Raw genomic sequence first — 13056 nt, 5'->3', positions numbered from 1 at the left:
TAAAATTATAATTATTCTACTTCGAAAAACAAATACAATTAGAAGTATTTGTTGTATCTTTACGCCCATTCCAGAAGTGGATATTAGATGCTATTTCACGTAGACATGTTGACATGTGGTTAGATTACAAATAACGTTTCCAGTTTTCAGAACTTTTAATAATACTAACCTGCAAACTACTGCTGTCCTCGTCCTTCTGGTACTCTGGGGCCGGGTGATATAGGTCCCCCGCTAACGCCTTGCTGCTCTCTCATCTGTTTCTCTGCGTGTCCGAGAGAAGAGAGGTCACCTGCTGCGTGTCCTTCTCTCTTCACTCCATGTCAGTCCTCTAGCGGTCACAGCAAACTGCAGGCTCCGTCCTGCCTGGCCGCTGCAGCGTGTTCTGTTGTGTCTGGACACCACACCTTCCTGGTGCTCTCGGCTGTCATCGCATACTTCGGTTCATACCATAGTCCTGCGCCGGATACTGCTGTGCGGTGTCCGGCTGCTCATTGCTCCCCAGGGAACTCCTGACGCACTAAGAGTCTTTCCCGCGCTTTGCAGGAGATCTCCCAGTGGATGTTCACACACATCGCTGTTGTCCGAGACCTAGTGGACACACAGTACAAGGAGTACCAAGAGGTGAGAATTGTAATGGCGAGTCCGGAATTCTGCGGGTGGGAAAGACCTCTCTTTCTTCCTTTGATCTTCCTTCCCGTTTTCAGAATAAATGAATTATATCATGGGTTAATGGTGCCCTTGCCAGCAACCACTTGTCCCTCTGGCTTAATTTAGAAAAAAAATGGAGTTTTCTATAGAAAAACTACATTTTTTTTTTTTTGCCTTTGGGGTCACACCTGATGCACAGGGGTTGCTCCTGGCTCTGCACTCAGAAATCACTCCTGGCGGTGCTCAGGGGACCATATGGGATGCTGGGAATTGAACGTGGGTTGGCCACGTGCAAGGCAAACGCCCTACCCGCTGTGCTATGTTGCCCCCAGAAAAACTACATTTAAAGGCAACAACAACAAAAAAAATCAAGTCAGCAGATTTCCTCTGACTGACACACTGACACACCGGACATTACTGTCCCTAAATTAAGACAGACAGGGAAGTGCTTTTTAAATACTAGAGAGATTCCTGTCTCGCAGGATTAATGAGGAAATGGTGAAGATATTTGCTATAAAGTTTCTTAAAAATCTAAGAAAGCAAAGATAAAAGTCTCAGGGGTCAGAGGGGTGTTGTTTGTGTGGTTGCTCTTTGGGTTGGGGCCATACCTGGCTCGACCCGGGGCTCACCCCTGGCTCGATACTCAGGGATCACTCCTGGTGGGCTTGGGGGTCAGAAGGGTGCCAGGGATAGACCCTGGGTCAGACGGCGCCCTCCCCACTGTGTTTTTTCTTTGGCCCCTAAAATAGTTATTTTTTCAAGGGTTATTTTATCTTAGTTAAAAAATAAATCCAGCGAAAAATTATAGACAAATTCATCATTGGATAGCAACTTGCCTTAAGTATTTTCCTTCTGAAAATAAGGAGGTCTGTCTAGGATTTCTGGTTTTTTTGTTTTTTTTTTTCTTTTTGGGTCATACCCAGCAATGTTCAGGGGTTACTCCTGGCTCATGCACTCAGGAATTACCCCTGGCGGTGCTCAGGGGACCATATGGGATGGTAAGAATCGAACCCGGGTCAGCCGCCTGCAAGGCAAACGCCCTCCCCGCTGTGCTATCACTCCAGCCCCATGTCAAGGATTTCTGAGTGAAAATTTGATACTATCTTTTGGTGGGGGGGGGCCATACCCTTCGGTACTCAGGACTTACTCCTGGCTCTGGGCTTAGGGATCACTCCCGGTGGTGCTGGGGGGGCCCAGGGGGGTGCCAGGGATAGAAGGCATGTGCCCTGTGCACTGCACTGCCTCTTTGGCAACCCATTTTACAATCACAGAATCCTTCATAGCTACATAACGAAGGGCCTTCCCTCCTCTGCCCCGTCACCCCCGCCCCCGGCCCCCAGCCCCTCGGGAGCTTGTAAGTTCTATTCTGATGCAATGCTGTTAGCTAATTATTCTTAGATTTATGTTGTCGACTTGCAGCCTCTGAATCACTGGCTCTTACTTAGAATCATCTACTGTGGAAATGTTAGACATCTTGGCATTTGTCAGTGGATGTTCCTCCACATCGTCAATTCCGCTTAAGTATATTTGTTTGGCTCTCTCCCAAAACCAACTTAAAAATAGTCTTTCTTTTCTTGACGTCCTTTCTTCCCCCCCCCGCCCTGTTCTGCATGAATGCCACGCTCCTCCTAGAGCGGCATGTTTGTGTTTACCTACGGTCTTCGGAAATGTTCCCGAGTCCAGTGTGTTGGCGGAGTCTCCTGGATCTCGGTTCCCGCACGTTCTCTTCCCTGTGCCCTAGTGACTGTGTAGGGGTGAAAACGGGAGTCATCCCTGTCCGCGTAGCCACGTGACTACTGACCCACACTAGCCACCTGAGGCGTTTCTCTAAGCGAGATTCTGTCTTTGCTGCTCAGAGCGAGACCATCTCTTTGCTCCTCTCTCTGCACATGCCACCCTACGGGTATCGTGGCCTTTCCCTGAAGCTCAGTGATCACCTGGCAAGTGACAGAAAGCCCGTCCTCGCCCCAGATCACCAGCTCACTTGCGCCATAAATAAGTCAATGTCAGGGCTGGAGCGATAGCACAGCGGGTAGGGCGTTTGCCTTGCATGCGGCCGACCCGGGTTCGATTCCCAGCATCCCATATGGTCCCCTGAGCACCACCAGGAGTAATTCCTGAGTGCAGAGCCAGGAGTAACCCCTGTGCACTGCCGGGTGTGACCCAAAAAGTGCCATCTCAGAGGAGGGGTGAGCTTTGTCCCCAGACCCCCGCTTGGTGTTCGGCGTCCTGGCGCCCCCCTTCCCTCCTACTCCTGCCTGAGCCTCACCTGCACCTCCCGCCCGCAGCGCCAGCAGAACGCCCTCAAGTACGTGACGGAGGAGTGGTGCCAGATCGAGTACGAGCTGCTGCGCGAGCGCGGGCTCTGGGGGCCCCCCATCGGCTCCCACCTGGACAAGTGGATGCTGGAGATGACCGAAGGGCCCTGCAGGATGCGGAAGAAGATGGTGCGCAACGACATGTTCTACAACCATTACCCCTACGTGCCGGAAGCAGAGCAGGAGGCGAACGTGGCGGTGAGTACGCGGGCGGGAACTCGGGTCGGCGCCGGGAGCTCCCCCGCTTCCTCGTCGGCCTTCTGCCGTAGGAGCCACGTCCCGGAAGGGCCTCGCTGAGGGAAGTGGGTAAACCGCCTGAAGCGGACGCCACCCACCCCTTTAGCAGGGGACGCTGGGCAGTGCCTCCCTCTGCCCTTCCCTGGGGTCTCCAGTCTCCTGTTGGCTTTTAGCTAATGGGGGGGAAAGAAGTTTCACCTGAAAAGCTGTCAGGAAGATTAGGTTAGTGAAAAGCGTAGTAACGCATATAATTCGGGCTGGCACAACATATACACAATGTGAGTCTTTTTTTTTTTCTTTTGGGGTCACACCCGGCGATGCACAGGGCTCGCTCCTGGCTCATGCACTCAGGAATCACCCCTGCCGGTGCTCAGGGGACCATATGGGATGCTGGGATTCGAACCCGGGTCGGCTGCATGCAAGGCAAACGCCCTACCCACTGTGCTATCACTCCAGCCCCCACAATGTGAGTCTGTGCACTTAGCGGGCAGAGAGTACCAGGAGTAACGGGCGTGTCTTTACATTTGGATTTAAATACTGAGGCCACAGCTTTAAAATAACACGAGCTCGGGGCTGGAGTGATAGCACAGCGGGTAGGGCGTTTGCACGCTGCCGACCCGGGTTCAAATTCCAGCATCCCATATGGTCCCTTGAGTACCGCCAGGGGTAATTCCTGAGTGCATGAGCCAGGAGTGACCTCTGTGCATCACCAGGTGTGACCCACCAAAAAATAAATAAATAACACGAGCTCTTCACATCCTTTTAAACTCGGTTAAGTTACCCATCCCAAAGCCTTGATTGAGATTTTGGCATGAGATGAGAAAAATACTTCGCCTGAGATGATAATGATTCAGAAGCTCAGGTCTTTGCATTTACAAAACAAAGTCACTAGACATTTAAGTCGACAGAACACAAGCTTATAACGTCGGATGAATTTAGCGCTGGTCGTTTTCTTTGACGCTGCTGCATGCTACATCAGTTCCTCAGTGTTTGACTCTCATCCTTTGCCTCCAAGAGGAAGAGGGCGGCCGTCCTTAGAATTTACCCTTTTGTAGAGTCACAGCTGCGGGGACCAAAGGGGATCTCACAGACAAGCCATCTCACCCCACCATTCCCATGTAGATTCATGTAACAAAGAGCTATCGAGTATTTTATCCTTGTGGGGTTGTTGCTGTTCACTATTCAGAATGTCTGTTTTCCATTTATACCACAGCTCAGTTCAGACTTTACCCCTTGATGCATTCTGTAGCCATGTGTGAATACTGAGAAACATACCAGACATTTGAGTCCCTGATTTTTATGGCAACGTGTGTCGTAGTGTATGTGCACACACGTGTATGCATACTCCTTTTTTATAAGCATAACATTTTCATGCCTTCCATGTCATTCCAGTTGTCTTTAATTCAGTCTTAAGCCTTTTTAGAAGGATCGTCTAGAGAAACAGATTCACGATTCCTTCCTCTCCAAGAGTCTGGCCGTCATGCCCAGCTGTCCCTGGAAAGGTAGTGACAGAAAGGACAGAAAAGAATGGATTGTACGTTGGGTCCTGCCCCCTTTGTTTCACTATTTGGAAGTAAAATCGGGGTCTACAGCTGTGCCCACTTAGACGATGCTAGGAAGACTCATCCACTAAACTCACTTTGGATGTGTTCTTCTTGGGTGTTTGCTAATTAGGCTCTCAGAGCCCAAGAGGTCATAAAATGCAGCCAGCGTAGAAGTTTCCTTGTAGCTTATCTACCCGTAATTCCATTTCAGAACGGTGCTTTTGTTTTTCTTGATGTTGCGTTCCATAATTAAAGAAACTAAGATCAGCAGGAGCCACCGGCCCTGCGTCTTCTAATGAGCAGTTCAGATCTCGAAGTACCAGCAGCTTCGCTTGTTCCAGGCTGTTCATTTGCTCTCTGCAGAACCCAAACTCCGCTTCTCTGGCTCTCCCGCCCTCCCCTCGGCCTGGTGCCGTGTGCAGTGCAGCTCTTCTGCCCTTTGTTACATCATTGGGACTTTGGAGGCAGCTCGCTCAAGCCCGCTTTGCTCAAAGCTGCCCAAGTCTGTCGAAAAGGCCAGACTTAGAAGAGTTGTCATTTAAAGCCCTGTAATCTTGAACACTGGCACAGTGTGGGGAAAATATATTAATTTGTCCATGTTTTTCTAGCCTTTCACTAGCACCTACCTGCATCAGAGCAAACCAGTGAAACACTTCTAATCCTTCATGTTTTCTTCTTGATAACTGAGAAGTCAAGGCAGTGACTATTTGATGAGACTCCTGCTGAGTCCACTTAAATTAAATTAAATTAAAGTAAAGTAATTCAAGAATACCAAAATATAAGATTAGTATGCACTCATGTGACTGGCTCACTTTTTTTTATTTAACTGGGCATTGCTCCTTGAGTTATATATAGGCCCTAATAGTTTTTATCTTATTTATTCCTTTTCTCCTGCATAATCGCATCTTCTGTTTTACAAATGCCAATTTTAGCTCCTTCATGAGTTTGAGAGATGTATTCAGAATTCAAATTTGCAATCTTAGTTTCATTAACATTTGACCTGAAACAGAGGCGTTCACCAGCCTATGAAACCTGAACAGACCCTCTCAGAAATCAGTATGCACCGTGTGGGAATTATTTTGTAACAGATGGGCTACATATTGGAAAATACAAGACAGTCAGCAAATGTTGGAGGCACTCTGACCAGAAAAGGCACCGCACAGACAAAGGAGGCAGCACGCCCGGGAACGTTCGGGCCTGTCAGAGGCCTAGTTCATGCGCAAGTCAAGCTTAATCACTTCTGAATAGTTATTTTGGTTTATTCTTTCAAGATCCTTTGAAATGCCCTCAAATGGTTACTTTTTTTTTCTTTTTGGGTCACACCTGGCGATGCACAGGGGTTACTCCTGGCTCTGCACTCAGGAATTACCCCTGGCGGTGCTCAGGGGACCCTATGGGATGCTGGGAATCGAACCCGGGTTGGCTGCGTGCAAGGCAAACGCCCTCCCCGCTGTGCTATCTCTCCAGCCCCTCAAATGGTCACTTTCATTTTGTGGAATTTGCAGTCTGGCAGTGTTGACAGCCTAGAAAATTACAAACTCTCGTCCCATCCGCTGTCTCACTGACTTGTGGCATGACGTCAGCGTGGGAGAGGAAGTCTTCCTCGAGGTCCGGGAAGTTTCCTTTGCGCCTGGTGACCGCCCCGTGGCACAGCCCACACGACCCCAGCGCCACAGATGAGGACTAGACCCTGAGGACATGAAGGGGACCCGGTTGCAGCTGCCCGTGGCTTCAGCTTGCCACCGGAGGGAACCGTAGCCCCAGACAAGAGACAGCCGTGTTGCCCGCTTTCATGCCGTGATCTCTGTGGTGCGAATTTCTCCCAGACACAAACCAACCACTGGTTTTGTCTCCTGAACGGTGCCGGGGTACCTAGGACGCAGTGAGTGCCGAGGGAAGGCGCCACTCTTTCTCAGTTGCGTATTTTATCCTTGGCTTCCTGATCAGCATTTTATAGAAAATTTCTGAAACTGTGATTTTTTTTCTCCTCTCCTAAAAGAGGCTACAGCCAGATTCTACGGAGCACAAAGTTGTTTCTGCACCTTGGGGGTTAGACGACACTGTTCAGCCCCCCACTGTCTGGATAAACTGTCAGGTGCAGCCTCCTGGATTTAGAGGTTCCCCACACACACACCCCGTCTCCCCCAGGGTCACGCTGTGACCCCCGTGCAGCTTTGTTTATCGGCACAGTTTGTGCTTTCAGCCAGGTAGCAGGTCTGTGCTGACCTGGAACTTGCTTTGGAAGCGTCTTGGGAGATAAAAGAGTCTTTTTTTTCCTGGAGCCACGGCAAATGATTTGCTCTTTGACTATACTAAGGAGAAGAAAATTAAATTCAAAAGACTTTAAAAGTATGTATTGTTCAGGTTATCCGTCCTGTAACTTCAGCTGGAAGAATGCAATGAGGATAATTCTCATTTTAAGATCTTTGATGTTAGAAATTGTGTGGTTAGGGGCCGGAGCGATAGCACAGCGGGTAGGGCGTTTGCCTTGCACGCGGCCGACCCGGGTTCGATCCCCGGCATCCCATGTGGTCCCCCGAGCACCGCCAGGAGTAATTCCTGAATGCAGAGCCAGGAGTAACCCCTGAGCATCGCTGGGTGAGACCCAAAAAGCAAAAAAAAAAAAAAAAAAAAAAGAAATTGTGTGGTTATTTCTTCCCTTTGTTTCTTTTTATTTGGGGGACACACCCAGCAATGCTGAGTATCCTGCCTCTGCATTCAGGAATCACTCCTGGTGTGCTTGGGACACCCAGATCAAACCCGGGTCAACTACATGCAAGGCAAATTCCCTACCTGCTGTGCTATCACTTCAGCCCCTCTAATTATTTAGTCATTAAGGTTTTATCTCTTTGGCCATACTAAGGTATATATTTCCTATATGCTAGCAAAATATCACTGTCACTGTCATCCCGTTGCTCATCAATTTGTTCGAGTGGGCACCAGTAACGTCTCTCATTGAGAGACTTATTGTTACTGTTTTTGGCTTATCCAGTACGCACGGGTAGCTTGCCAGGCTCTGCCGTGCGGGCTCCGTACTCTTGGTAGCTTGCCGAGCTCTAGGAGAGTGGCGGAGAATCGAACTCGGGTTGACTGCGTGAAAGGTAAAAGCCCAACCACTGTGCTATCGCATAGTCTAAATTATTTTACAATGACATGTAATATATAATACCTTAAGAATTTTATAATGGCATAAAAATAAGTTACCTCTTCTGTTTTTAACTTAATATTTTTATATTTTAATTGATTTTTTATTGATTATTTAATAATACTTTCATATTAAATTGGTAATTTGATACTTTTGTATAAATTGGCAGTTTGATAAACATTAATTTCAAATATTTTAATTTAATCTATATTTTAATGTTTCTACAAAATGTATCAGTATTTCATTTGCCATGCTTAAAAGCCTTGAAATTTGCTAAGTAAAATTATTCTAATAAAGTTCACAATTTATACTAATTGTTGTCTGCAGAGAGAGGTTGGGTCCTGGAGCCGGAGCAGTAGGACAGTGTGTAGTGGGCTCTGCCCTGCACAGCCAGCGGGTCCGTCCCTGGCCACCATGCAGGCCCCCAGCCCTGCCCGCTGTGGCTGCACCCCGAAAAAGTCCCATATGCCACAATCAAGGTTTTATTCTGTCGTCCCATTACCTTCAAAGGAAAACAGTCTCAAAATGATTTACAATTCTTTGCAGATTTCTCTGAGGTAAAGTCCTCACTGTTTATTCTGAGATCGTTGAATATTGTCTGCTTAGGGTACAAGGTACAAGGGGAAATGCCCACTCAGAAGTGCCCTTTGTCTCTGGGTCTTTCTTGAGCCCATCCTCCATGTGAATATATATAATATATAGATGCCGAAGGGCTCAGGGAAAAAGCCTCCCACCCAGCAAATTTCATTGCTAGCACTGTACAAATGTTGAAGTAAAAATTATGATTTTTTTTAAATTTCTGACTTTTTTTTAAATGTATTTTATTTTCACATAAAGCATAGTAACAGTTTAGTTACACATCTTTTTAAATAAAAGAGAGCTGTAATACTAAAGTTATTCTTCTAGCCTGGATCCTTACGTAGAATTCTGTACCTTAAGGAAGGAAAATAATAGGTCCTTGAGTAAATCTGAAACCAGCCCTGTACTGTGTGTTGCAAATAACATGCAGGGCTGGCCCATGTCTGACCCACTGTCTGTGGTCAGGAAGACGTGGACATCAGAGTTGGGTGTGGCAGTGTAAGGGTGCCACTCTGCGGCACTGGCTTATCACAAGTCCTCTGTGTGTGTGTGTGTGTGTGTGTGTGTGTGTGTGTGTATACATATATTTATTTATATGTGAGCTTAAGAAAAAATTGGAGGGGCTGAGCAATAGCACAGCAGGTAGGGTGTTTGTCTTGCACGCGGCCAACCCGGGTTTGAATTCCAGCATCCCATATGGTCCCCTGAGCACCTTCAGGAGTAATTCCTGAGTGCAGGGCCAGGAGTAAGCCCTGTGCATTGCCGGGTGTGACCCAAAAAGCAAAAAGAAAAGAAAAAGTTGCAGAGTCAATACCCTCTTACCCCTCAATGCTTCCACATGCCTACCTATAATTAGAGTTTAGTATTTGTGATTGTTATTGCTGTGAATTTTACATATATTGAAATACACAAATGTTCCATGCACCATTTAGTGAGTTTCAACACAGGTAAAATAAAGTCAGGTAACACAAACCCTAAAGAAAATGCATGCACGTATATATTAAAGATGCTTGACTGTAAGGTTTGACCAAAACTGTGATCATTTAAAAGTCGAGTATTTGTTTCGTGTTGGGAAGTAAACACTGATCGGCGTGTTTTGCCTGGAGGAAGACACAAGAAGGTATACTCACTGTCAGGAGGACAGAGTGAAATTGGACATGGTTCTTGGCACATCACTGTCCGGAGCGAGATGCATCAGCCCCACACTCTAGCACAACAGAATCCGTGCTTTTGGACCACAAGTTTGTCCTATGAACAAAATACAAAGCAGCTCCCTGGTTCCTTAAAAAGGACTCTAAAAATGGGGCTGGAGTGATAGCACAGCGGGTAGGGAGTTTGCCTTGCACACGGCCGACCCAGGTTCGAATCCCAGCATCTCATAGGGTCCCCTGAGCACCGCCAGAGGTAATTCCTGAGTGCATGAGCCAGGAATGACCCCTGTGCATTGCCGGGTGTGACCCAAAAAGCAAAAAAAAAAAAAAGTACTCTAAAAAGTCAGGTTTAGAATCTGCCTTCTGCTTCCCAGCTTTCTCGGCGGAGGAGCTGAGACAGTATGAAGGAAGCAGCCCTTCCTCTCAGGAGCAGAGGTTCTGTCGTGCGGTACTGTGGGAATCCTTGGATCCTTGCCCCTGTGTCAGCACCGATGGGGATCACAGTGACAGCGGCCGTGGTCAGTTCTCTCGCCCAGACGGCAGTTTTCCCTTTCAGTCCGTACAAAGAGCTGTCCAGTAATCACCAGGGCACTGAATTTTTGTCTCTGTGATTACGTTTGTTCTGTGGCCTTGGACGTTCTGGCAGTTTTATTTTAAACTACTTTTGATCATTGAGAAAATAATCTCAAGTGGTGAGACAATAGGAAAAAAATTATGTTGGTTTTTTTTTTTTTCTCCACGTTTCATAGAATTCTCAAGGAAGTTATTTGTGCGCGTGTGGTTTTGTTGGTTTGGTTTTTGATGTGTCTATAATTGATGCCCTGTTTTCAGTCTGAGATCCCAAGTAAACAGCCCGAGACCACTGATGATATCATTCCTCAAAAGGTAAAACACAGGTGACCTGAAAGAATGCCAAGTAGTGCATGGTAGACTAGACAACTAAAACAATTGACATCCAGTGCTCGCTCTCTCTCCCTCTCTCCATTCCTTAGAGTTTCAGAGTTGGTTTGCTCTCGCTGGGGCCCTTCTTCTCGTCTTTGGCTGTGTTCTGGGGTGGGGTCACTGATCACTAACAGCACCGTTTCCTGTTCCTGTAAAACGTGTCTCGCCAGCTAACCGTTCCCATGCACGCTAGTTATGGGCATCCTGACACGTGCAGTTACTGGGTAAATTCTTCAAGATTCCGAGCTCTGAACATGGAGAAAGCAAGCCATTCCCTTTTTCCCTTTTGTTCCCTTCATTTTATGTTTCTTTCAATAGAAACAGTATATGGTCACTTTTTTAAATATAATTTAAGGCCAGAGCAATAGGACAACCTTGCACGAGGCCAACCTGGGTTCAATCCCCGGCATCCCATAGGGTCCCCTGAGCACCGCCAGGAGTAATTCCTGAGCGCAGAGCCAGGAATAACCCCTGAGCATCGCTGGGTGTGACCCCAAAAGAAAAAAATATTTTTTAAAATAAATAAAATACAATTTAACTTGTAATCTTTTTTAAAAAGGTGTGAGTTACACTCCTTCAGGGAAGGGTGTGTGGTCTCTGGCCATATTGGCCCCACATTCTGCCAGGTGCAGAGCTGGCCCCCTTGACAGTTTGGTGCTTGGGCTCCTGAAACAGTGCTCCCTGACCCCACCAGTGTGGGAGATGCACAGCACCAGGAATCAGTCTCTGGGCCTGTGCGTTGCCAGGCGTGTGCAGCCCCTTTGGGGTCTCTCCCCAGCCCCTGTGATTGCTTTACTTCTCCAGAGAGATTCTGTGCATAATGCAGTTTAATGGTTCTTTGGTATGCCAGACTGTGCCTCAGAATACGTAGGGGGCAAGAATGCTTTAGCTCCAGTTTCAAAGATGGGAAATGAGTGGCCGAGTAGGCGTTGAGCCGTGTCTCTGAATTGTCTTGCCCATCACTAACTGTGCTTCCACCTGTTTAAACCTGAACAACTCTGAGCTGAAAGTAATTCATCCTTCCTGGAGAATGGATAGTGCAGAGCTAAGTGCTTTGTTTCACTTTAAAAGCAATGCCGTCTTCTTAGTGTTCATCAGATTGGGCCACAGTTACTGTTTTTATATGATTTTAACATTTTATCGTACAACGTTTCATTTCCGTTAGCTGCATATCTCTCCTTAGTTAGCTGATAGCTCTTTAACCCCAGCCTTGGACCCGAGATAAGAAAAGGGGAGTGTGGGTCCAGTTAGGCGTCTTTGGATATCAAAATGTCTTCAGTATTTTCATTGACTTATTTCCAGCCAACTGGACATTTATTTTCCACTTAAGTTGAAAACATTTCTTAAAAAAGATCTTAAAAAGTCATTGTAGATAATGTTTATTCCCTACACAAGCCTGAAAGGGTATTTTTCATTATTGTCACTCACAGGTGAGAAAGTAGTAACATGTTTAAAAGAAAACATTCTAAAATGTGTTTTGAACTCCTAATTGTTTTTCTTAATTATTATTCCAAATTCTGTGCCTAATTCTGAAGAACCTGTATCTAACATACAGTAATTTTCCCCTATATTTCTGTAGTTTTGTAGGAATTTTAGGTATTCTTTGTCTTAGCATTTTGAGAGAAATTGATTGGGTCAGCTAGAGAACCTGCGATGGGGATAAATGGGAATTATTCTAAGAAAGAGATGGGTTTATATGGCATACCAAAAAATAATGCAATTGGGGCTGGAGCGATAGAACAGCAGGTAGAGCGTTTGCCTTGCACGCGGTCGACCCGGGTTTGAATCCCAGCATCCCATATGGTCCCCTGAGCACCACCAGGAGTAATTCCTGAGTGTAGAACCAGGAGTTACCCTGGAGCATCTAGAGCAACTAGAACCCCTGAGCATCGCCGGGTGTGACCCAAAAAGCAAAAAAATAATAATAATAATGCAATCATGCCTAGTTATCTCAACGAAATTCCTCCTTCAATACGGACTTCCAGAGTGCTTGATAAGTCAGAGTGGTAGCAGGGCGAGGATCTTACCCTTTCACACAGCAGACATCAAGAATGTTCTGGTGAACGGCCACGTGGGCCTGTGGTGGCTTGTTTTTCGCCCAGGGAGGAGGGTTTCTCCAGAGAGGCGGCAGCGCAGTGAGGCGAGTGTGGTGCTTTGTGAGGCGGAGGCCGGGGCTCTTGGGTGGGAGCAGGCCTTCCCGCTCCCAGTGCCACAGAGGGAGGAGAAGGTGCTGCTTTCCATTCTGAGGAAACAGAAGCCACGGATCCCGTTGTCTTAGCTGTGACTCCGCAATGGGTCTGTGGGATTTTAACGAGGGAAAAACGGAACCAGAGATCCGGGTTGACCGTCCAGAAGCGGGTTCTCTAAGAAAGAGCCTCGGGAGGAAGGAACTGTGTGAGGCAGGGTTGTGGCTGCGCCTTCCCTCAGGAGACTTGGCCCTCGTGTGGCCCCTCCTGTCCTGGGCCAGCCGTCTGAGCCCGTTCTTTGCTCGT

The 13056-nt window shown here is 47.2% G+C and overlaps 1 protein-coding gene across 1 annotated transcript in view; it reads left to right on the top strand.

The window, feature by feature from the left end:
* WDFY3 (WD repeat and FYVE domain containing 3) overlaps window positions 1-13056 on the top strand; it is a 284440-nt gene that overhangs the window by 225495 nt on the left and 45889 nt on the right. The window contains 3 exon segments of the mRNA XM_055139598.1: window positions 544-621; window positions 2937-3164; window positions 10454-10507. Of these exon segments, the coding sequence (XP_054995573.1) occupies window positions 544-621; window positions 2937-3164; window positions 10454-10507 (360 nt within the window).

Source organism: Sorex araneus, chromosome 5 (assembly GCF_027595985.1).
Source record: "Sorex araneus isolate mSorAra2 chromosome 5, mSorAra2.pri, whole genome shotgun sequence".
Lineage (NCBI taxonomy): Eukaryota > Metazoa > Chordata > Mammalia > Eulipotyphla > Soricidae > Sorex > Sorex araneus.
This window is presented reverse-complemented; position numbering and strand designations above follow the sequence as displayed.